Here is a 24,202-nt window from a genome sequence, read left to right on the forward strand (position 1 = left end):
ATCTTTCACTATTCCAATCGAAAGAAGATTCATAGAATTTCAGCCCCAGCTTTAGTGGAAGGCCCTAGTGTATCTGTTTCGAATGACAATTCTTCATCGTCTAATTCAGAGCTTATCTCACAGGTTGCCAATATTAAAGACTGGTCATGGGTTGAAGCCCTACTCAAAACGGTGCTGAATCTGAACACTTCCAACTCCAAGCCGTAGCCATACTGGTCTTATAATTAATTCTTGGAACTCATGTGGGTTTAAAAATCTATCCACATGCTTCAACACACAGAAAATGTTCAATGCACCTTCCATAATGTTTATTCAGGAAACCATGTCGCTTCAACACTTTTGCATTGATGGCTACACTTCCTTCACTGCCTCGGCTAAGATGGAAACTGCAGGGCGTCCTTGTGGTGGTTTGGCTATTCTTGTAAATAACACTCAGTGCTCACGGTAAGATGATTTTCTCATCAGAAGCCCTGCTGGCCATTGAATTTCTTCCAGACGCCCATCCACCTATCGCGTATCTATTACTATGTCTATATTGGAACCCTGCCAAAATGCCTATGCCAAGGATTCATGACCACCATGATACATTATTGGAGAATGTGTTTCTGCGAAATCCCGACTACAAGATAGTTTTTGGTGGAGATTTTAACGCAAACTGTTTTGAATCATTCAGTTTCCATCCAGTGCACACTACCACACATCATGATCTTTGTTCCTCTCAAAGAGGCGACTATTTTGCCACTTGGGAGCTCCAAGTGGTTGCAAATCATTGCAATTAACTGCAATTCACTCTCTTTCACTTGACGAAGAGGTGTCCACCAATCTGTAATGGACGACTTCCTTGTCTCTGAGAATCTACTAAATGCTTGTCTACCAATTTCAACAACTGAGGTTGGTCTTAGTGATCACTTGGTATCTATTCAATGCAAACGATTTGGCACTGCCCCGGAACTAACTCTTCCAGAAATCGAGCGTCCTCTCTTGCCCGTACATTGGAATTTCAAATTGTGCAGACAACTTACTCCTCAGCTAAAGGTCAAACTATCGTTTTTGATTGTTCATCCTATTCAGCAAACGATATTAAGCGCATAGAGGACTGTAACAATCTAATAATTCGCTGTCAGCTCATTCAAATATCCAAACACAAAAAATTGTATACACAACTTTTACCTGAACGTTGCAAACTTAAAACGTCGCAGAAATAAAAGCTGAAGGGAGATCAAAACGGTTTTGCACTCTTCTGAAAGCTATTCAAAACTTTAAAAAACCTAATACAGAAATACAAGAATGCAATTAAGGGTCTCAAGCACAAATTGCATGTTGCCGACAATCCGACCATGATTTATTATCTTTGTAAATTCAACTTGAAGTCAATTTGGACAATGTTAAAAAGAGCCCCTAATCATTCCCCAGCAACAATGAATTCATCTATTTCAGCCGAGATGTGGAAACAGCATGTGGGACCAGCATTTCAGTTACCCGCTTCACATACTATGGTATCCTATTACATAGCAAAATCTTCTTTCACGACAAGTCCCAAGTGGTCATTTTGAGCATATTCAATGGGCAATTAATAAATTAAACTTCTCAAACGGCTGGTCCCGATGGGTTACCCTCTTGCATAATTAAAACCGATGCAGCTTTGTGGTCTGGTCTCCTCAAAATAAAATTTGAGAACATCTTCATTACTAACTGTATTCCCTACTCCTGGCTTACTTCCATTATAATTCCAATTTTTAAAAGGGGAATTTGTCCAAACCATCCAATTATTGTCCCATCGCTCTCATGGACGCATCCTACAAGGTATTCTCGATCTTACTCCTCAAAGAGCTAGATAGGTTTATCCAAGATAATGATTTTTTTTTCCCATTTTCAAACTGGGTTTCATAGGAACATGGGGACTGCCCTTAATGCAATGGTGCTCTTACATGTTTTAGAAGCATCTAAGAAAACGAACGCTGGGCCTGTGTACATGGTCGCCTTAGACATTAGCTCTGCTTTTTGCATCTTTGTGACCTGGATTCAATCCGGGAACATCAGAATACTTTTCCCATCAGGCTTGGTCAACTGCATCTTCACTGGCTAGCCTTTGCGGATGATCTGATCTTTTTCAACAAGACTCTGTAAGGTCTACAAAACAAATTGAACATATATGCTCAACAACACAATTTACACGCAAACGCAACACAATTGAAAATTGTAATTTTTGCCGGTAGAAAAAGGGTTTCTTCCTTTAGATGGCCACTACATGGTTCACCAATCAAGCGGACATCTGAATTACGCTATTTGGGATATGATTTGTGTGATGTGTCATCGATTGCAATGTGGAAGAACTCCCTAAAGCAGAAATCAAGACCACTTGCATCCCGGCTTAAAATCATCTATGGAAAGTATTGCAAATTCTCACTTATCCCGGCTATCGAATTCAACACTCTCAAGGTAGAATTGATCCTTTTATATGGCTTAGATATGTGCTTGCTGGACATTGACAACATGTTGGACTCGCTGCAAGGGCAGATTTGGAAACGCACACTGGGAATTGCCAATTCTCTGCCGAACTCCATTCTACGGCACAAATTGGGGTTGTATTCGCTGTCCTTTAGTTTTCTTTGGAGACCATTGAATACATTTGCAAGAATGCTCAATCCACCGAGACACTCTCTGTACCAAGACCTCTCTAAAATGCTTCTCGACACTAATTTACCTTTCATGGTTTGATTTGATACGAGAATGAAAGAGCTCTTGTACAACATTAATGCCACCACTCATGATCTTTTAGTACGTCAAGCCTATGCAAAAAGAAAATTATATGAACTTGATTGGTCACTCACTGTTGGTGCATTGGGAGGCTAAAGTACGTATCAGGAATATGCATGATTCACTAGAAAGAGGCTGCTGAGATTGACGTATCTGGTTTGCTTCCCATGTGACAAAGCCCAGGCTATGTTTATCAGTTTCACACCAATGAGTGCATCAAACATTGGCAATTAGGCACCATCCAAAACTTGGGAACGTGTCGCTTCTGTAAGCATTAACTGCAAATTGAAACCTTTAAAGCATCTAGTGATTTATTGTCCATACTATGAACAAGTTAGAATTTCAACCCTGGGAGAACCTAACATTGGTATGACTAGTTTTTCCAGGGAACTGCTTTGGACAAGATGTATGTGGTGAACTAATAAATCACGTGTTCTTTCTTTGGTACGCATCCTGAATGCAATCAATGTTGATTTTAACTAGCTTTTATCAGTAAATCACGCTGGAGTATAGCTTTGCAAACCTGAGCAATGGGAAATGTGACTTATTTCACTCTGTACTAGCCCATTGTAACAGGGCCAAGGATGTCTGTTTTGTTAATTGCCTCACGAGTAACGCATGATTGTTGTTTTGCACATTTTTAATTGCCTCGCTGTAAATTATAGTAAAAGGCACCTTGTATGATGTAATGTTCAACAAAACAGGTTGCCATTCAGTTGAAATTTGGCACTTTTAACCACATTTTTCATTCTCCAGATGGTTTAATTGCTATAGTGAACAATAAAGATTTTCCGCAATAATTTACTAGAAAGTCTTAATTCTATTAAAGACACGGCAAGTATTCTGCTTCTCTTTCTTTATTCCAAACACGTAAAGAAAGCTCATCAGCAAGATATTTTTTGTACCTGGGCACAATAGGTGATATGTGTAAAGAAGGTACACTAAAAATATATAATAAAACCTAACACAATAAACATATTAGGCCACGTCCATTAGTCTCTGGGGAAAAGGAAGGACTCCATTTCCCAGGGGACTTCTTTTAAGTTCATTCAGAGGTCACTTACATGTGACATTAGTCCTCCAATAGGAATTTAGGTCTCCTCATAAACAGTCCTGAACATGATGTAACTTCCTCTTTCAAGGCTGCGATCGTGTCTGTCCATGATATGATATGGCATTTGTAACGCGCCTATACACAAGTGTTTCAAGGCGCGACGAGGCAGGGGGGGCGGAACAAGGGGAGACAGACAACGATCCTACTAGGCCAGGTGTCATTCAGATCGCGCAAGTGCAAGGGTAGAGGGGACTGGGAAAAGTGCAACGGGAAGGGGAGAGGGGGGAAAATTGCTGTACATGGTTAGTAGAATACAAGATAAATAATAGGGCCAGCTGGTGGCAAGTGCAAGGTAGGTGCCGGGAGAAGGGGCTGTACGATATAGAGACAGTCCCGTAGTGCAGGTAGGCAGTGCAGGGAAGAGTGGCTGGGCCAAGGACCGAGATCGGTGAATGGCCCAGTAGCAGATTCAGTGCAGGTTCAGTGATTTTAGCAGGGGAGAGAGGGAGAGAAAGCAGAGGCAAAGAGGAAGGTTTTGAGGTGCTTCCGGAGATGGTTCTCCTCAAGTTTCAGGGAGGCAGGAAGGCTGTTCCAGAGGGAGGCCCCTGCTGCAGAGATAGATCTACCCCCAGCTCAATTCTTGGAGAAGCGGCTGACCCTGAGGTAGTTGGAGGTGGATGAGCGAAGAGCTCGAGAAGGAAGATATTTCGGAAGAGAGAGTTGAAGGTATTGTGGCCCAAGGCCCCCAGAAGGCCTTGTGGACAATGCAGAGGGTTTTGAACTTAATCCTTGCAGCCACTGGGAGCCAGTGTAGTGATTTCAGTCCTGGAGAGATACGGTCCCTGGGCTTGAGGCCAAGGACAGGTCTCGCAGTCCTGTTCTGGATGAGTTGCAAAGGGCGGAGAGTAGAGGCAGGAAGATTTAGATAGAGGCTGTTACAGTAGTCCAGCTTCGAGAGATCCATGGCTCTGGAGACAGTGACCTTCTGGGGGAAGGAGAGGAAAGGAAGGATACCTCTGAGGAGGTGTAGCTGGTAGTGTGACTTCTTAGAGACGTCAGATATGTGAGGAGAGAAAGAGAGTGTCGAAGATGACCCCAAGGTTTTTTGCCTTGCAGGAAGAGGGCCAAGGGAGGCCGGCCAGAGAGCTGCAGGGAAGGAGGGAGTGGGTGTGCCGATAAGTAGAATATCAGCCTTACTGGCATTATGGCAGAGGTCGTTGGCGGCACACCATTCCTGGATAGCAGAGAGACAGTCAGAGATGAGGGAAGGGGAAGAGGAGGCCGAGGGTAGCCTGAAAATGAGCTGGGTATCATCCGCGTAGCACTGAAAGTTGGGACAGAGCGGCGATGCGGTGAGCAAGAAGAGCCAGATACTGGTTGAACAGCCAGGGGGAGAGGTTAGATCCCTTGGGGACACCACAGGTAGAGAAAAAGATGTCAGAGAGGAAGGAACCCAGTTGGACCTGGGAGGGTCGATTGGAGAGGAAGGAGGTCGACCACGTCCATAACTTGGTAAGTAGAATTGTAACTGTAGCCATCTCAAAGAAACAAGCATAGTCGAGCTGCAGGTTAGGCAGACATGTCTGCAGACGCTGTCAAGAGATGGACAAAAGACTAAAATTACTTCATGCGTATGACAACCCTATTTCCCTTTGTAGGGTGGGAGAGAAAACTTTGAATTATTTATAAAAACATACACCAAATCCAAATGAGCAATAATTCATAGCAGTGTACATGATTACTATGAAGCGTGTTACGCGCTGCTATCTTTTCTCTCGCTGGGTGGGATAATGCTCGCCTACGTGTCTTTAATAGAATTAAGACTTTCTAGTAAGTTATTATGGAAAATCTTTATTCTATGTCCAAACCGGAGGCTCACATTGTGCTTGTTTAAAGCTTACTTACCACGATAGATGCCGGCTGCTCTACCGGTTTCAGGTAGAATTGTTTAAATATTGATTCACTTGCCCAGTCTGCCATCCTCATGATGTCCTCTAGGCGAACTCCAGCTTGAAAAGCTTTAGAGGCCCTGGCTCCTCTCACTGGGTGAGCTCCGAAGTGCAGGGTATCTATCCCTGCTTGAGTTAGAGTCCAACGCACCCAGCGTGCTAAAGTTAGAGAGGAAACTGCCTTGTGTGGTTTACGTAGAGCTATCAATAGCTGTCCATTAGGAGAGGTCCTAAGTGAGACTCTCTTCTTCGTAAACCTTCAAGGATTTAACCAAGCAAAGCTTGGGCTGGTCTCTAAAAGCGGGGTAAGAAATCACCCTAGAGTTGCATTTTGTCCTCCTGTGTATATGGAACACGATACCATCAGGAGAAAAGGTCCTGCCCGCTAGATCGAGAGCTCTGACATTGGAGACTCTCCTGCAAGAGATCAGGCAGAGCAGGGTAGTAAATTTGCCGGATAGGGCCATACGGGAGATTTCCTCATTATGCGGCCAAGACAGAAAAAGATTCAACACTTTATTAACATCCCAAAGCTTGTCGTAGCGGGACAGAGGTGGGATTGTAAGTCTGACACCCTTGAGTAATCTGCAAACAAGGTGATGTTCTCCTGCTGGGACCCCCTGCACGAGGTCATGTGCAGCGGAAGTGGCTGAACGATAGGCGTTAGCTGTCCTGTAGGCGAGACCTCTTTCAACTAAAGAAGCTAGGAAAATCAGGATTTTCTCTATAGGTGCTTAAATTGGATATAATCCGTTCCTACGGCACCAGGTACTCCAGGTGCTCCAGGAGTTGGAATATCTTTTAAGGGTAGCAGGAGCCCAGCTTTCCTCGATGAGGCTGAACGCCATGTTTGACGTGCCAGGGACTCTCCATCTTGACCTGAAATCCTCCAGGTCTCCAAGGTCCGTGATCCGCTGAGAAGAAGTGGGTGACGCTGCCCTGATCCGCTGAGAAGAAGGGGGTGACGCTGCCCTGACGGACCTAGTAGGCGATCTGGAAATTGGGGTAGAAGGATTGGAGAATCCGAGGAAAGTTCCAGAAGAACTGCATACCAGGTCTGAGATGTCCAGACCGGTGCTATGAGGACTAGATTTGTGCGCTGCTGATGGACCTTCGTCCGGGTCCTCGCTATCATGGTGAACGGGGGAAAGTCATAAAATGCCTTGGGTCCATTGTTGCAGAAATGCGTCTGTCGCAGCTGCTGCTGGATCCAGCCTCCAGCTGTAAAACACTGGTAGCTGGGTGTTGAGTCTGGAAGCGAAGAGGTCTGTGGACATAGGACCCCAAAACTCCTGCAGGCGGAGAAAGATTTCTCTGAGCTTCCAGTCGCTGTAATCTGTGGAATGATGGGAGTACCATTCCGCTACCACATTTGTGAGGCCCGGGAGATACTCTGCTGTTACTGATATTCGATGTTCAAAACAAATGCCAAAAATCCTTGGCTAATTCTGCTAGAGAAGGGAAAGTAATTATAGAGTTATTCCTGTGGCTAAGTCCCTAGTCAAACACTTAAATGACCCTATCTGTAAATAATCTTGTGCCAATTGTATCGGGACCCTAGTTGGTGCTGCTGGGCCGACTACAAATGGTGTCAAGATCTAGTCCCTAAACTCTCTAAAACACTTTCCTAGTGTCTAGTACGTGCACACAAAATGGAGGTTGATTCCTTTATGTTTAATTTGTCGCCCCCAAAGCGTGTGTTTTATCATAAAACCAAAAACAAGAACAAAACTAAAGCAACTGATTCTATGGACAGTTGCCGATGGGGGAAAAAGAACATTTTTAAAAAAATGTATTTATCGCCAACCCAAAATTTAGGTGAAAACAATACGTGTGGATAACATTTTCAATTTCTTTAGGCAAGCCCTCAATTTTCTTTGTAAGGGAATGGAGGTCTGGGTTATCCACCAGGCCAATTAAACAGTCAACCGGTTTCAGCGGGATTCTCTAGCGGCCGCTTTCTTCAGGACGAATACTTTTTTCAATTCTTGTATTCTCAACAATATCTTCAGCACTGTGAAGTATTAGAGGGTGTCTTCTAGGGTCCGAAACTGGATAGGATGAACAATTCCTGATCCTGTATGGACAAAGACAAGAGAGACAGTGGGGCTACTATGAGTCTCAAGTACTATGTTATGGACTTGATCTTGATGGTCGTGTAGATTAGTAATGCCTCCGTCCCCAAGTACCACACAGACAACGAGATATTCAGTGCCTGTGTAGTCTTTGAGGCCACAGGTTGTTTTGTGAGCCATCAGGTCTGGAACCGGGAACAGCCAAAAGGACCCCTGGAGCACTGTAAGGTAATAAGTGATTATCAAACAATGTGTGTGTTGTACAATGAATACCCAGCAAGGAAAAAGAGCACCGCTTACCTAGTGTATAGGAAGTGTCACCCTGAAGGATAGTGGGGCCCTGGACGGGGCTTGAAGTTCCAATAGAGGGTTAGGGGTTGGTGTGCGATACTCTGGATGGGTGCACACCGTGGTTCGAGGCAATCCAGGTTATGCAGCCAGGCGAACGCCTTGCAGAGGCCGGTGGCCAAAGTACCAAAACAAAACGAAATCCGTGAGGCAGTCCAAACCCAAGTCCGAGGTCGTGAAAAAATGCAAAGCCAAGGTTCAAAAGTGCCAGGGGTTTAGACAAAGCAATCCAGTAGACAATTCCGAGGTCGTGACAGAGTTCAATCCAAAGTTCAAAATGCCAAGGGTTAGACAACGCAATCCAGTAGACAAAATCCGAGGTCGTGACAGATCGTAGGAGCAAGGTTCAAAACAAGGAACAAGAGCCGTACAGTACTGAAAGAGTTCAGCTGTGAAGCAACGCTTCCGTGTTCCTGGGCACTTTTGAATCCTTGAAAGAAATCACGTGATGCGTGTCACGTCATTCAGAAGCGTTGTCGCCACGTGACTCCTGGCGGTGCTAGCCCCCTCACGTGATGCGTGATTGTGTTGGCCCCCTCACGTGACGCGAGGATCGTCGCAAACGATGTGGATTGTTGCGGGCTGCCAGTGGGAGTCTCCATTGTAATTTCCAGCGCTGGGATGGCCGGTATACCCCTGGTCCAAACAGTGTCTTGGTATGGCGGGTAAGAGGATACAGTCTCCGACTGCCAGAGTGCATATACGGAATCCCCTGATGGTTTTTGGCAGAGGCCGGGCGTGCGGAGGGAGCAGGGATAGGGTGTGCAGGGGAAAGCATGACAGAGCCCCCCCCTCAAAGGCCCACGACCCCGTGGGCTAGAGGGGCAGTCCCTATGAAAACGGGCAACCAGGGTCGGGGCGTGCACATCGCGGGAAGGGACCCAGGAGCGGTTTTCAGGGCCATAACCCACCCAATCCACAAGATACTGAAGACGACCCCTAAGGAAACGAGAACCCAAAATGGCACTGACCTCATACTCGTCAGGAGAGGACACAGAAACAGGAGCAGGAGGGGCACTGAGTCGGGTAGGAGCAAGACAAGGTTTGAGGAGGGAGGTGTGGAAAACAGGGTGAATCCGCCAGGTAGGTGGAACGGAAAGGTGCAAGGCCACAGGGTTCAGGACCTTAGTGATTTTGTAGGGACCTACAAAGCGGGGCAGCAGCTTGCGACAGCCAGGAATATGCAAATGGCGGGTCGAGAGCCAAACCCGGTCACCCACAGAATACTCAGGAGCCGCCAGCCGCCTCCTGTCCGCCTTTGCTTTCATTACCACGTGGACCTCACGCAAGTGGGTAAGGGTTTGGGCATGGATCGCGACCAAGTCACGAGCGCAGGCGTCAGCAGCAGGAGTGGCGGAGGGAAAATCAGGAAGAGGAAGGGCACGAGGATGCTGGCTGTACAAGGAATAGAAAGGAGAGAAACCAGTAGACGGGTGCCAGGAATTGTTATAGGCAAACTCAGCCAGGTGGAGCAGGTTAAACCAAGAATCCTGGTACTGGAGGGTAAGACAGCGCAGATACTGCTCCAGTGCCTGGTTCACTCTCTCGGTCTGCCTGTCACTTTCTGGATGATGGGCAGAGGGAAAGCGGGAGTCGATACCTAAGAGGCCAGTGAGGGCACGCCAGAAACAAGACGTGAACTGGGACCCTCGAAAAAGATGCAGACAGGACACTCCCAAAGAGGAGCTATTTTAACTACGTCATAGACAAGAAACAAGAAAAATTGCTAACTAAAAATTGAAACCAGTCGGAAACCTAAGAACTTGTATATGTCTATTGCTCAATTACAGGGTATAAGAGTGAGGAGAGACAACAAGAACAGATCCTCCCCCTATAAGAGCCAACTGCAAAAAGACTTTTTGCTGCAGTGAAAATCATTGAAGACACACAGTGCATTACAGATACTGGGACTCTACCACAGAGGTATGAAAAACATTATCTCCAGCAGATAGAATCACCAGAAGTTCCCATCTCTCATCTTTTATTTTTAATAGATTTCTATAGTACTTGAGACTGATACTAGCCCCACTGTCTCTCTTGTCTTTGTCCATACAGGATCAGGAATTGTTAACCCTATCCAGTTTCAGACCCTAGAAGACACCCTCTAATACTTCACAGTGCTGAAGATATTGTTGAAAATACAAGAATTGAAAAAAGTATTTGTCCTGAAGAAAGCGGCCACTAGAGAATCCCGCTGAAACTGGTTGACTGTTTAATTGGACTGGTGGATAACCCAGACCTCCGTTCCCTTACAAAGAAAATTGAGGGCTTGCCTAAAGAAATTGAAATTGTTATCCACACGTATTGTTTTCACCTAAATTTTGGGTTGGCGATAAATACATTTTTTTAAAAAAAAATCTTTTTCCCATTGGCAACTGTCCATAGAATCAGTTGCTTTAGTTTTGTTCTTGTTTTTGGTTTTATGATAAGACACACGCTTTGGGGGCGACAAATTAAACATAAAGGAATCGACCTCCATTTTGTGTGCACGTACTAGACACTAGGAAAGTGTTTGAGAGTTTAGGGACTAGATCTTGACACCATTTGTAGTCGGCCCAGCAGCACCAACTAGGGTCCCGATACAATTGGCACGAGATTATTTACAGATAGGGTCATTTAAGTGTTTGGCTAGGGACTTAGCCACAGGAATAACTCTATAATTACTTTGCCTTCTGTTTTTTGAGTGTTACAAGAATTTGGCATAAGCAGGAGGGAACTGCCTTTAAACGCCCCTTTGTGGTTACTCTAATTCTGCTAGAGGCCTCGGCTTGGTGCCACCTAGATGATTGATGTATGATGTACCTTACTGCTGAAATGTTGTCCATCTTCAGCAAGATACAACAACTCGCTCTGCCTCTGGCAAAGGAGCGTACCGCAAAAGAGCCTGCGAGGAGCTCTAGGCAGTTGATATGCAGATCTAGCTCCTGAGGAGACCAACTTCCTCCCGTGGCGACAGAGCCGCATCTCACTCCCCAACCGGAGCGACTGACATCTGACTCAATGACGATATCTTGGGTGGACCCGAAGATGGCTCTGCCGTTCCAGGCTTCCATGTGAGTGAGCCAACAGTTGCGCTCTATTCTCGCCTGAGGTGACAGAGTTAGGCGTTGGGAGTAAGAAAGGCTGTGCCTTAAGTGTTGACTCAATCTTTGTAATTCCCTGTAGTGAAGGGGCCAGGAAATAGTGCCTGGATGGAGGAGGATAGCAAACCTATTACTCTTGCTAGCTCCCGAAAGAGACTCCTCTGCAGAAGTCTGCGAATTTCCCGTTTGGTGGAGTGAATCTTGGCCGTTGGAAGGCAGAGTTGAGAATTCTGAGTATCCACCACAAACCGCAGAAATTCCAGGTTCCTGGATGGATGAAGAATTGATTTTTCCCAGTTTATGAGAAAGCCAAGGCTGTATAGTAAATCTATGGCTAGCCTGATCTGCCTCTGAACTAGCTCTTGTGATTGAGCCATGAAGATGATGGCCAAATAAATTATAAGCCGGACGCCGTGTTCTCTTAAATGAGCTACTACGGGCCTTAGAAGCTTGGTAAAGGCCCATGGTGCTGAGGAGAACCCGAAAGGTAGACTTGTGAACTCCCAGTCTCGGTTTCTCCATCAGAATCTCAGATAACCTACGTGTGCCTGATGAATGGGCACTGCTAGGTAAGCATCCTTTAGGTCTAGGTGCATGAGCCAATCGTTTGGTCTCAGGAGGACCCTGAGCATGTGTATTCCTTCCATCTTGAAATGGCAGTAAATGATGAACTCGTTGAGAGCTCTTAAGTTCATTACTGGACGCACCTTCTGTTTTCTGCGTACTAGAAATATGGGATTGAAGAAGCCTCCCTGACTTGATCAGGGGCGAATTGCTTGCTGCTGATATAAACTGTATATTTCGTTCTCTAACGCCATTTGATCTGTTTGGGACATCACTATTGGGGCAGGGCGACAGACTTGAATGGGCTGCGTGAAAAACTTGAGGCGCAGACCGCGAGCTGTGTTCCTGACCTATCCCAGGCTTTCTCAAAGGTAGCTAGCCTCCCTCCTATAGGTGTTTGGGGTGCAGGCGCTGTTACGAGTACACTGACCTGAAGATTGTTGTTGTTGGGCTGGATATCTAGCTGCTCTTCTCCAGGCACGCCCTCTTCCACGTCCTCTTGAAGGGAAGAAAGTATCGGTGTGTTCTTGCCAGGCGTTATGCTGATGCCTGGAGTGTTGAGGTCTTTTATCAAAGAAATAACAGCCGGAGGAGCGACCTCTACCTCGTCCGCCCCAGGAGAACATTTTGGAAGCGAAGACTCTTGATGGAGGCCTGAGCTTTGTCCAATGCGGTGAAGGTACCGACAAATTTTGACATCTCCTTCATGAAAGGATCCCCGAAAAGCAGGCCCTGAGCAGCAGCACCTGACTCTGTGTCTGCTAATTCGCTCAACTTGGCGTCGATTTTAAACCGGATTCCTTTACGACGCTCAGTTGAAATAGCACAGCTGGCATTTCCTAGTAGGCAGATGGCCCGCTGGACCCAGCCCGAGAGAATCACCGGGTCAATGGGGTCGGTTGTGTCTATGGCTGTTTCCGCCAGGTCCAAGATCTTAGCCAGTGGACCAGTAATGTCCAGAACCTTGTCCTGACAGGACTCCCAGGCACGGTCTATGCCTTTTTTAGAGTCCTTCACATTTTTGGGCAAAAATGTGATCATTTTAGAGTCTAGCTCTGGGGTTAGAGCCACTTTGTCTGCAATAACTGGACGGGGGCATTCGGCCCAGAGTCTGGCTCTGACCTCTATAATCGAGGGGTTTGCGTAGTCTGGGAAAGATGTATTTAGCTTCTTCTAGAAGACGGTTCCCAGTCGGTGGATCTGGGATGTATTAGATCTTCCGGCTCGAACATCCCCTTTGAAGGAGACCGGTTTCCTGCTGTCTTCTTGGGGATGGGGGGCTGCCACAATCCCCGAGCTTGAGGGCTTCGAACCCACTATTTGAATGTCCTCATCAGAGGAGGTGTGGGAGTGATCGGCCTCATACACGCCGCTGCTCTGGTCGTCTTCTGTGCCCTGTCTATCTTCCTTCGGGCTTGAGGGTCAGTACCCCTGTTGTCCTCCTTTGGGGTAAGAGGGTCCATCATGGGAAAGGGGTTACCTTCCTGCTCATAAAGGCTCTTTTTAGCCTGGAGAAGGCATCCGATACGGCAGCAGTGGCAGGTTCTGGCTGGCTCGGGTGGGGGGATGGAGGGGACGGAGAGCTTCTGCTCTTGCGAGCCGGATTACATCCCCCTTCTGTAAGGTGCTTCCTCTTTTGGGTCTTTTTTTCTCCCTGGTGGGGAGGTTTCTCGCATTTGCTCCTCCATAGTATCCAGGCGCTGCTGGATAGGTAGGAGCATATCAGTTACTGCCTTTTTTAATTCTGGTTTCAACTGAAGATCCCAGCACTTTCTGCAGACTATTTGCCATTGCCACTTCATCAACATAGCAAGTATCTTCCTCACACTCAGACCAAGCTTGGTCTGATTGGGGAGAGTACTGTGCTGCCATTATAATTATGCACCTTACCGTCACCTTTTTAGCTATTTATTTATTATTTATTTTCTGGGCTTACTGGACACCTTCTCTCTAGCCCAGCAGTAGTAGGGTAGTGAAACAGAGATAATCCTTTTTGTTCCCTTACAGTTAGAATGCTTTCCTTCTCTTTTTAAATTTTTTTTTTTTTATATCAATTAAATGAAGATGAGTGAAGAAAAGAAGTCTCTGGCGCTCGCAATCCCAAATCCGTTATGATTTTTACGGAAATGCGTTCTCGAGCGCCAGGAAAACCGAGAAAAGGACCAGGGAGAGCAGTAGCTCCTCCTGGTGGATCATGGGTGGCGCCACGCCTTCATAAACCGTGCTAAACATGAAATGTACTTCTCTCTTGCTGTGAGCAGCAAAGAAAGAGGAAGTTGCATCATGTTCAGGACTGTTTATGAAGAGACCTGCATTCCTATTGGAGGACTAATGTCACATGTAAGTGATCTCTGAATGAACTTAAGGGAAATCCCCTGGGAAATGGAGTCCCCTTTTCCCCAGAGACTAATGGACGTGGCCTAATATGTTTATTGTGTTATATTATGTTTTATTATATATTTTTTGTGTACCTTCTTTACACATATCACCTATTGTGCTCAGTACAAAAATATCTTGCTGCTGAGCTTTCTTTACGTGTTTGGAATAAAGAAAGAGAAGCAGAATGTGAGTGTCCGGTCTTGACATAGAATTTGTTTTGCACTGAAATGCATATGAATTTTGGAGATGTTGCACTGTTTGCACTTTTAATGTGCATTTTTATCAAATATTCATGTGTTTTATGAAGACTTTACTCCTCCGTTTGTAAAGGTTTTGAACAAACCAAGCACAAATAAAAAAAATAAGAAATACTACTGCTACAGTCTATAGACGGTGCAAGGACAGTCTGAATCGTGTGTTCTACTCCTAGTGTTGAAAGTGTTTGGAACGCGTGCGGTCGCCATGGAGCAGGATGTATTTCGAGCACTCTTTTCCTTAACTTCATGGTGCAGCAAGTGCTGCGCAACAAAAATCTGGAACTGCACAGACCTTTTAATATGTGCCTCCCAGCAGGCAACACCCCTTCAGGAAACCAACACAATCTTAACTAATTGTGCAATACTTGAGTTATACCATCAGCCATCTATTCTAAAATACTCTCTGTTAGAGTGATCTCATAACTTCTGGAATGTCACCGCCGCCCTACAAAATCTATCCACAAACCTCCACATCCCCTGTGGACCCCATCCTTGTAACCGTATGAAATGGCATTTATAACGCGCCTATACCCAAGTGTTTCAAGGCCTGACGAGGCAAGGTAGGGGGAATAGATGGAGGACCGAGACAATGATCTTACTAGGCCAGGTGACATTGAGATCACGCAAGTGCGGGGGAGGGGAAAGTGTGCCGGGGGAATGGGAGGTGTAGGGTGCTGTACATGGGATCAAAACAATAACAAGAAGTGCGGCCAACAGGTGGCAGAAGCAAGGTTAAGTGCAGACAGCAGGTGTCCAAAAGTGCAGGTGGGGGACTGCAGGGTTACAGATACAGACCCAAGTGCAAGGGTTGCTGGGAGGCAGTGCGGGTGTGCAACTGGGCGGGCAGGGACCTGGGCCCGAATCAGAGGGTAGCCAGGTGACCAGTGCAGTATCAGACAGGAAATCAGCAGGGGAGAGGAAGAGTGAAGGCAGAAGCAAAGCGGAAGGTCTTGAGGTGTTTCCAGAACCAGAGATGGTTCTCCTCAAGTTTCAGAGAGGCTGTTCCAGAGGGAGGCCCCGGCAGAAGAAAGAGATCTACCACCAACTCGTTGCTTGGAGAAGCGACTGACCCTGGGGGAGTTGGAGGAGTGAAGAGCTCGAGTAGGAAGGTATTTACGAAGAGAAGAGTTGGAGGTACTGAGGACCCAGGCCCCAGAAGACCTTGTGGACAATGCAGCGGGTCTTGAATTTAATCCTTGCAGCCACTGGGAGCCAATGCAGAGATTTCAGTGCTGGGGATATCTGATCCCTGGGCTTGAGGCCAAGGACAAGTCTTGCAGTCGAGTTCTGGATGAGTTGCAGAGGGTAGAAACAGGCAGATTTAGAAAGGGGCTGTTGCAGTAGTCCAGCCTAGTGAGGACCAGAGCTCTAGAGACAGTGAGCTTCTGGGGAAAGGAAAGGAAAGGAAAGGAAAGGAAAGGAAAGGAAAGGAAAGGAAAGGAAAGAATACCTCTGAGGGTGTGCAGTTGGTAGTTTGACTTCTTAGAGACGTCAGAGATGCGAGGAGAAAAGGAAAGTGTGGAGTCAAAGATGACCCAGAGGTTATTAGCCTCATAGGTGGGAGTGAGAAGAGGGGCAAGGCAGGCTGGCCAGAGAGTGACAGGAAAGGAGGGGGTGCAGGTGTGCCAATGAGGAGAATCCTAGTCTTACTGGCATTAAGGCAGAGATCGTTGGTGGCACACCACTCCTGGATAGCAGACAGTCAGAGAGGGGAGCCTGAAAATGAGCTGAGTGTCATCCGCATAGCACTGAAAGGGACAGAGAGCGGCGTTGTGGAGGGCAAGAGGTGCCAGGTATTGCTTGAACAGCCAGGGAGAGAGATTAGACCCCTGGGGAACACCACAGGTAGAGATTGAGATAGAGGAAAAGAAGGACGCAAGTTGGAACTGGGACTCTCGATCAGAGAAGAAAGGGGTCAGCCAGGCCAGGGCCTGATCGGTGATACCCAGGTTATCACAGAGACTATCGAATAGGATGGCATGGTTGACCGTGTCAAAGGCAGAAGTGAGATCGCGTAAAATGAGGACAGAGGGGAGATTAGAATCAAGGTTAGTGAGCAGATCGTCACAGATGTTCAGGAGAGCCGTTTCCGTGCTTCTGGCTGCTCTGAAGTCAGATTGATGGTCATGGATACAACCAACATATTCAGTGTGATGGCCAGCTTTTCCAGGAGTTTGCCCACGAAAGGAGTGATGGAAATCGGGCGATAGTTAGCCGGGCAGGATGGGTCGGCTGAGGTTTTCTTGAGAAGAGTGTGCACAAGAGTGATTAAGGAGGGAAGGTAAGGCTCCAGTGGCGAAGGAGTGGTTGCAGAAGTCAGCCAGGGCAGGAGCGAGGGTATCAATGTGGTCCTTGATGGTTTTGGAAGAACAGGGAAGAACCTGTTTTGACGAGACTTTAATAGATCGAACTTGTCTAGAAACCTTGTCCAGCGCGAACAGAGGAAAGCAAGAGAAAGAGGGAGGAGAGGTGGCCACAGGGGACTCGGGGTTAGAGGAGAGAGTAGAGGGAGGAGGGGGAGGAAAGGAAGAGAGGCTGGACAGGATGTCCTGGGTTTTAGAGATGAAATCAGAAGCCAGGGCCGTGCAGAGGGCCTGGGAGGGGACAGAGAGAGTGACTGCAGCAGGATTGGCCAACTCCTTGCAGATTTTAAAGAGTTTGGCCGAGTTGTTAGATACCGCAGAGATGCGGGCTTGGATGTGGGCTCTTAGTGCGGACAGAGAGCCGGTATTGCCTTTGGAGTAGACGGCAGGCCAGTATTTCAGAGGATGCACAAGACGCTAGCCATTTTCTCTCAGCCACCCTGCACTTGCACTTGCGTTTACAGGTGACAAGGTCAGAATCATACTAGGAGTTGCACTTGGCTTTGGGTTTCAAGCGGATCCTCATGACATGGGCAAGGACCTCAAGAGTGTCAGAGATAGAATGGTGGAACATGGAATGGGCTGTGTCAGGATGTGAGTTAGCCAGAGGAGGGGGTGAGAAAGTGGTGGCGAAAGCCTCATCTGAAACACGCTTCATGGGTCGGATGACCGAGAAGATAGGTGTCCCGTTGTTTTACTACAGGAATGACTCTGAAGTAATTCCTTAAAAAAACTCATCAAATTATGTAGGTGGCTGGCAGTAAGGGGTGGGGAGGGACTTGGGGTAGGGGTACTAATATAGGGAAAGAATGGGTTAAGGGGGAGCCCCCCACATTTGTGGTTAAAAAAAAAATAAATTCAATTTGAGTTTTTTCAAAGGGACTACTTTGAATTAAATTGCTACGAAGTAATTCCTGTCGGTAAAACGACATGGAACCTCTTGTAACGTATCCTGTCGATGTAATATGTGGCTAATGTATGATGCAGCAATGCCTTTGTGACAGTCTCATCGATATTCCGTCTTTTTATAATGCTTTTACAGTATTGTGAAACCTGACTCTAGACTGGCCTTTCCTACCCTCCAACCCCCAAACCCTAAAAATGAATAGAAAAATTAGGGCCAGCCATTGCATGTATGCATTGGGTTTTACATGGCAAAAACTTGTCTGGGAAGCAATGAAGTGCCGTGCAGCAAGAGGGTACAGAAATAGGGGTCTATAATGTGGATACCATATGAAGGATGCAATATTAAGGGAACAGCTGGAAGCATTTGCAGATCGGGGATGCAGGCGGGGGGGGTAGAGGTTATTTTACTTTTAGAAGGAGCCAAACTCTTCATAGTGCCCCCCAGAGGAAGTTAGGGAGAGGAGAGAGGCCCCAGTCTAGGTCTGGGAGTTCCTGCAGCTCTGCCTGTGAGTTCCAACAATCTGACCACCCTAGATGCACTGTTCAGGCCCTAGATCTGATCTGCATCAGCAATTTCCCCATTGCCTTCCTCTCCAAAGGCAAAGATGTTCACTTTTAGTCATCCTGGAGGCCGCAAAGGTGCAAACATTATTTTAGCAGCACCTCCCACGTTTTCCCACATCCCTTATTTATTTTATTTTAACATTTTTCTTCTTTTAAAATCATTTGTATTTCTTTTTAGACCTATGTGGTGACACTGGGCTTTCCATCAATGTATGTGCCTTGCGACATTTGCCTCTGTGTTTACATCGGTTTTGCACATTTTTCATCGAACATTCGAAACCCATGTAAAAGGAGTTTAGAAGAATGTATTTTATTTGTTGAAGGCGCCCAGACCCAGAGGTATTGCAGCGCTAGTAGAGGTTACAGTAAAATCAATGCAATTGTGCCCCTGGGGTAACAGAAAATGATAAAATACATTAGAGACGTTGCGACAGCAAGGTTACATTCTGGTCACAGACCAAGACGGTAACATTTACAGACATTAGGCCAGCGAAGAGACACTAACATCACAAAAGAGAGTTTTCGTTGCTGCCAAAACCCGTCAGGTAAGGCAGAAGTAGTTGAGCATATTTATTAAATAACATCGTTTTGACTTTTTTGTGGAAGATCAGATATGGGGGTTCGTCTTTGGTACTGGGGTGGGGGGGGTGTTCCAGAGAGTGGGGGCAATGATGGTGAAACATGTTCCTCTGGCTGTTTTGTCTATTGAATCTCGGGGTAGTTAGGGAGGTGGAAGAAATGGATCGCAGGATGCGGGATTGGGCTTTTTACCATTGCGACGGACGAGATTAAAAAAGGGGATGGGAACGGAGGGCCTTGCCCCGTTCCTGTTAAAATGTAACTACACAGGTGTAAAGACATGGAACTGCCAAGGTTTGCTGGCTTTAGAAAAGAAACATTGAAAATGTGTTTGGGTTTTCCCTCTGTTGATGTTTGTTGTGCCAAATGATCTCCTGTTTGGGATTTGGATCGTGCACACACACTGCCAACCCTGCCTGACTGACCTGTTTCCTTTAGGTCCGAGCTGGTGAATCCCTCATGAAGTTGGTGTCTGACCTGAAGCAGTTTCTCATCCTCAATGATTTCCCCTCAGTGAATGAAGCCATCAACCAGCGGAACCAGCAGCTGCACAGCCTGCAGGACGACTGTGACAAGAAGCTCATCGCCCTCCGGGATGAGTTCTCTATCGACCTCTACGAACTTGAAGAGGAATATTACTCTTCCAGGTACAAATAGGTGCCCGGACTGATGTGTGTGTGTGGGGGGGCGAACCAGCTGGAACCCTGAAACCTGGGCCGGTTGAGATCCAGGAGCGAGTGGCTCGCTTGATGTGCTTCCCAGCTGAGAACACATCATTGGATGTGCCTTTAGCATGCGCTCTGCAGAATGCTCTGCAAACCAGAGTGCTGCCATTTGGGATCATCACTCTGTGTGATTCTGTTGGATAGCTAGGTGCTTCTTCAGATTTACGTTATTTTGGGAGTTTCACCAGGGTTTTTAATAAATTATATATTTTAGATTTTATAATGATCTGCCCTATAACATGTTCACTACAGGAACTCGGGTAACTTGTGTAATTGTGTATATTCAATATCTGTATGACTGTATCGTGAACCATTGGCTTCTCTGTCAGGTGATCGACGCACACTGGGCTGGTTATTGGGGGCTCTCCTGTCTGTAAGCCTTCTTTAGAATGGTAACCCTACTGTAATTGGAATGTCTCCTTAAAATGAGGTCTCTGCTGCGACATTGACCGTCTACTGGGGTGTAATATTTCTCAGGGTATGTCTGCCACTTAACTAATGAAATCATGGTTACCTCGGAAAGGGTGTTTGACAAGGCTGAGCACCTCTAGGTCTTGTATGTGGCTCACTCCAACTGAATATTGGCTGATCGCTTGGAGCCTATCTTGCTAAACTGGTGCCTCATCGTGTCGTGGCCGTACGTTCTACTGCCCGTACTTCCCATTTGGTTTAGTCTAAGGATGTGGCTATTGCACGTTACATGGCTTCAGAGCTGCTAAGCATTTTTTGGGAGTTTAAAAACTGCAACCGATCAACTGAACCGTGTAAGGCGCTGCAAGACTCTGTGGGTGGGGCAAGTGCTAAATAAGAATTCAAATAAATGAACCGCTGTGTTTGCTGGCGCTGGGATATAACGACTGTTAGAAAGCTCCCCCATTTATTTGCAGTCTGCTCTTCACATAGTCTTGGGTGTGGAAAGGGAGTGGGGGTTCTCAGTGGGTAAATAGTGTGTGAGCAAACACTGCCCCTCTATCACTAGTGTGGAATTCTAGCACATGATTAAATAATTTAAATGCAGTTGTTTGGCAGGTGCTTTATGGGTTTGAGACATAATCTGGGGCGGGGGGGGGCATTCCATTATAAAATGTTCACTGCAGTGTATATAGATACAATACTTTTTCAAGATGCACAGCAAACTGATCTCCCTGCCGTTCTCAATGCTATCGTCTGATTGTTGGACTTGGTGAGCCGTCATGGGAGGTCGCTGACGACCTGCCAGATTTCCCCCACTTCCCTCCTGTGGGAGCAAAAATGGATAAAGCGGGACAATAAGAGGTAACCTGTTTGGAAACCTAAATGGACAAAGGCTGACCATAGAGATAACCGATCCTTTTCGATATCGATGATCAGTTGGGTGATTCTTTCCCTTCCGAAGGCCTTCAAAGCCGCAGCCACTAAGCACACACGCCTTACACTCCTGTTCTGGGGTGCACATTTTTCTTGAGCTGGTGCTCAGATTGTCTTTTTTCGGCTGATAATATTGATGAACATTTGGGTGCATGGTGGGCATTCTAATATGGTGACCGCTCCACCCGTGGTCCACAATGCAGGCCCTTGTCGATAGTCTTTGCGCTTGCATAAGGCTACTTTCAGTTTACTGAAACATTTGTGATGTGTTCTGCAAGGCAGACTTTATTTGGGTTTCTCTTAAGCAGTGCAAGCCCATGCCTTGGACAGTGATGGCCCAGGTTTTCATGGGCAGTATTGTGATTTCCCTGGCTCTGGAGCTAAAGAATCTGTGGGACTAATACAGATGTGATCCTCCCACTAACACACAGCCTGTGCATTTCTGAGCCCTTTTAAGGGAAAATGTCCAGGAGGAGAATTCCACTTTTGGTGATTCCCTCAGAGAAAGGTAGAGAAAACCTATATGCACAGAATCCATCCAGGAGTATAGTGATTATAATACTAAAATGTGCAAGGGTTTTTTGAGTTTTTTTTAATTTTTTGGCATGAATGAAAGCTCAGTCTGCCGCCTCAATCTTTGGAGAAAGCAACCTGCTGGAATACATGGGCCAGTGCATACCTTGCCATGTTGGGGAAAGGGCAATCTGCTGGAACACATGGGCCAGTGCATACCTTGCCATGTTGGGGAAAGGGCAATCTGCTGGTACACATGGGCCAGTGCATACCTTCCCATGTTGGGCAAAGGGCAATCTGCTGGAACACATGGGCCAGTGCATACCTTCCCATTTTGGGCAAAGGGCAACCTGCAGGTACACATGGGCCAGTGCATACCTTGCCATGTTGGGGAAAGGGCAATCTGCTGGAACACATGGGCCAGTGCATACCTTGCCATGTTGGGCAAAGGGCAATCTGCTGGAACACATGGGCCAGTGCATACCTTGCCATGTTGGGGTAAGGGCAATCTGCTGGTACACATGGGCCAGTGCATACCTTGCCATGTTGGGCAAAGGGCAATCTGCTGGTACACATGGGCCAGTGCATACCTTGCCATGTTGGGCAAAGGGCAATCTGCTGGAACACATGGGCCAGTGCATACCTTGCCATGTTGGGCAAAGGGCAATCTGCTGGTACACATGGGCCAGTGCATACCTTGCCATGTTGGGCAAAGGGCAATCTGCTGGTACACATGGGCCAGTGCATACCTTCCCATGTTGGGCAAAGGGCAATCTGCTGGAACACATGGGCCAGTGCATACCTTGCCATGTTGGGGAAAGGGCAATCTGCTGGAACACATGGGCCAGTGCATACCTTGCCATGTTGGGAAAGGGCAATCTGCTGGTACACATGGGCCAGTGCATACCTTGCCATGTTGGGGAAAGGGCAATCTGCTGGTACACATGGGCCAGTGCATACCTTCCCATGTTGGGGAAAGGGCAATCTGCTGGTACACATGGGCCAGTGCATACCTTGCCATGTTGGGAAAGGGCAACCTGCTGGAACACATGGGCCAGTGCATACCTTCCCATGTTGGGGAAAGGGCAATCTGCTGGTACACATGGGCCAGTGCATACCTTGCCATGTTGGGGAAAGGGCAATCTGCTGGTACACATGGGCCAGTGCATACCTTGCCATGTTGGGAAAGGGCAACCTGCTGGAACACATGGGCCAGTGCATACCTTGCCATGTTGGGGAAAGGGCAATCTGCTGGAACACATGGGCCAGTGCATACCTTCCCATGTTGGGGAAAGGGCAATCTGCTGGTACACATGGGCCAGTGCATACCTTGCCATGTTGGGGAAAGGGCAATCTGCTGGTACACATGGGCCAGTGCATACCTTGCCATGTTGGGGAAAGGGCAACCTGCTGGAACACATGGGCCAGTGCATACCTTCCCATGTTGGGGAAAGGGCAACCTGCTGGAACACATGGGCCAGTGCATACCTTGCCATGTTGGGGAAAGGGCAATCTGCTGGTACACATGGGCCAGTGCATACCTTGCCATGTTGGGGAAAGGGCAATCTGCTGGTACACATGGGCCAGTGCATACTTTCCCATGTTGGGGAAAGGGCAATCTGCTGGAACACATGGGCCAGTGCATACCTTCCCATGTTGGGGAAAGGGCAATCCGCTGGTACACATGGGCCAGTGCATACCTTGCCATGTTGGGGAAAGGGCAATCCGCTGGTACACATGGGCCAGTGCATACCTTGCCATGTTGGGGAAAGGGCAATCTGCTGGAACACATGGGCCAGTGCATACCTTGCCATGTTGGGCAAAGGGCTCCCCTTGATGTCTTTTTGTTGGATCCGGTGGGTCGCTGCCATTTAACGATTGCAAGACTAGTTTGGAAGTTCCGAATAAATAGCTCTGCTCTAGTACTGTCCAACTCGCAAATGTTCAGATGGGAAGTAGAGCTTATTTGAAGGCTGAAGAGCAACTGGCAGATTTAGAAGCTCCATAGGTCTGGAATTATAATCCACATTAAACATTTGAAACCAGTTATTCAGTAATTTAACACTTGAGGAATATTTCAACATTACGTTCAGCATTCAGTAAAAATAGGCCCATTTTAGGTGCATAACTTTGTCCAACCACATGTTGCAAAAGCGATTTGTGTAATCAAATCTGTTGTAGGACCGGTAGTCAAGAGAGAAACTTGTAAAACACCGGGCACTAAAGTGGTCTTAATGCCAGACCTTGAACGATTTAAAACTTGGTTTTAATTACACCAGCATACATTAAGTAAACCTGTTGGAATGTTTGGCAAGACACAGGCCCTCGTTATAAGTGTGGTGGATTTTCACCTACCATTATCACATGCAGTAATTATTGTTACGGCCTACGATGGAGTAGGGCCACATTATTATGGTTCTTTTGCCAGTTTCAGATGCAGTGGTCTATCCATGTTTACGTTTCTTTGGCCAATCTACCCCAGCCCTACCCCAATCCACTTCACCTCTTGTTCTAAAGATGGAAATAGATTATGCAATCAAGTACTACAGTTGCGGATCACACTGTTACTATGCCCTTTTTTTATAATGCACAGAATGGTTAGTACTGATCATTCACCGTATTACATAGCAGGATCCCTCCTGCAGATTGATTTTCTTCCTGAAGTGAAGCAATACTTGGTTACGCATTCTGTGGCCCTCCCGATGTTTTGGACTTAACTCCCATCAACCCTAGCCAGCA

General features: G+C 46.8%; 1 protein-coding gene across 5 annotated transcripts in view; it reads left to right on the plus strand.

The window, feature by feature from the left end:
• The window catches only part of MED22 (mediator complex subunit 22), a 138,928-nt gene that overhangs the window by 65,411 nt on the left and 49,315 nt on the right, over nt 1-24,202 (plus strand). For 4 of the 5 annotated variants that reach the window (XM_069609334.1, XM_069609337.1, XM_069609336.1 and 1 more), the window contains one exon: nt 19,317-19,525. In XM_069609334.1, the coding sequence (XP_069465435.1) occupies nt 19,317-19,525 (209 nt within the window). Of the gene's footprint in view, nt 1-19,316; nt 19,664-24,202 lie in introns of those variants that run through there. The other variant, XM_069609338.1, reaches the window with a different exon arrangement.

Source organism: Ambystoma mexicanum, chromosome 8 (assembly GCF_040938575.1).
Source record: "Ambystoma mexicanum isolate Mex_15411 chromosome 8, UKY_AmexF1_1, whole genome shotgun sequence".
NCBI classification, from domain to species: Eukaryota; Metazoa; Chordata; class Amphibia; order Caudata; family Ambystomatidae; genus Ambystoma; species Ambystoma mexicanum.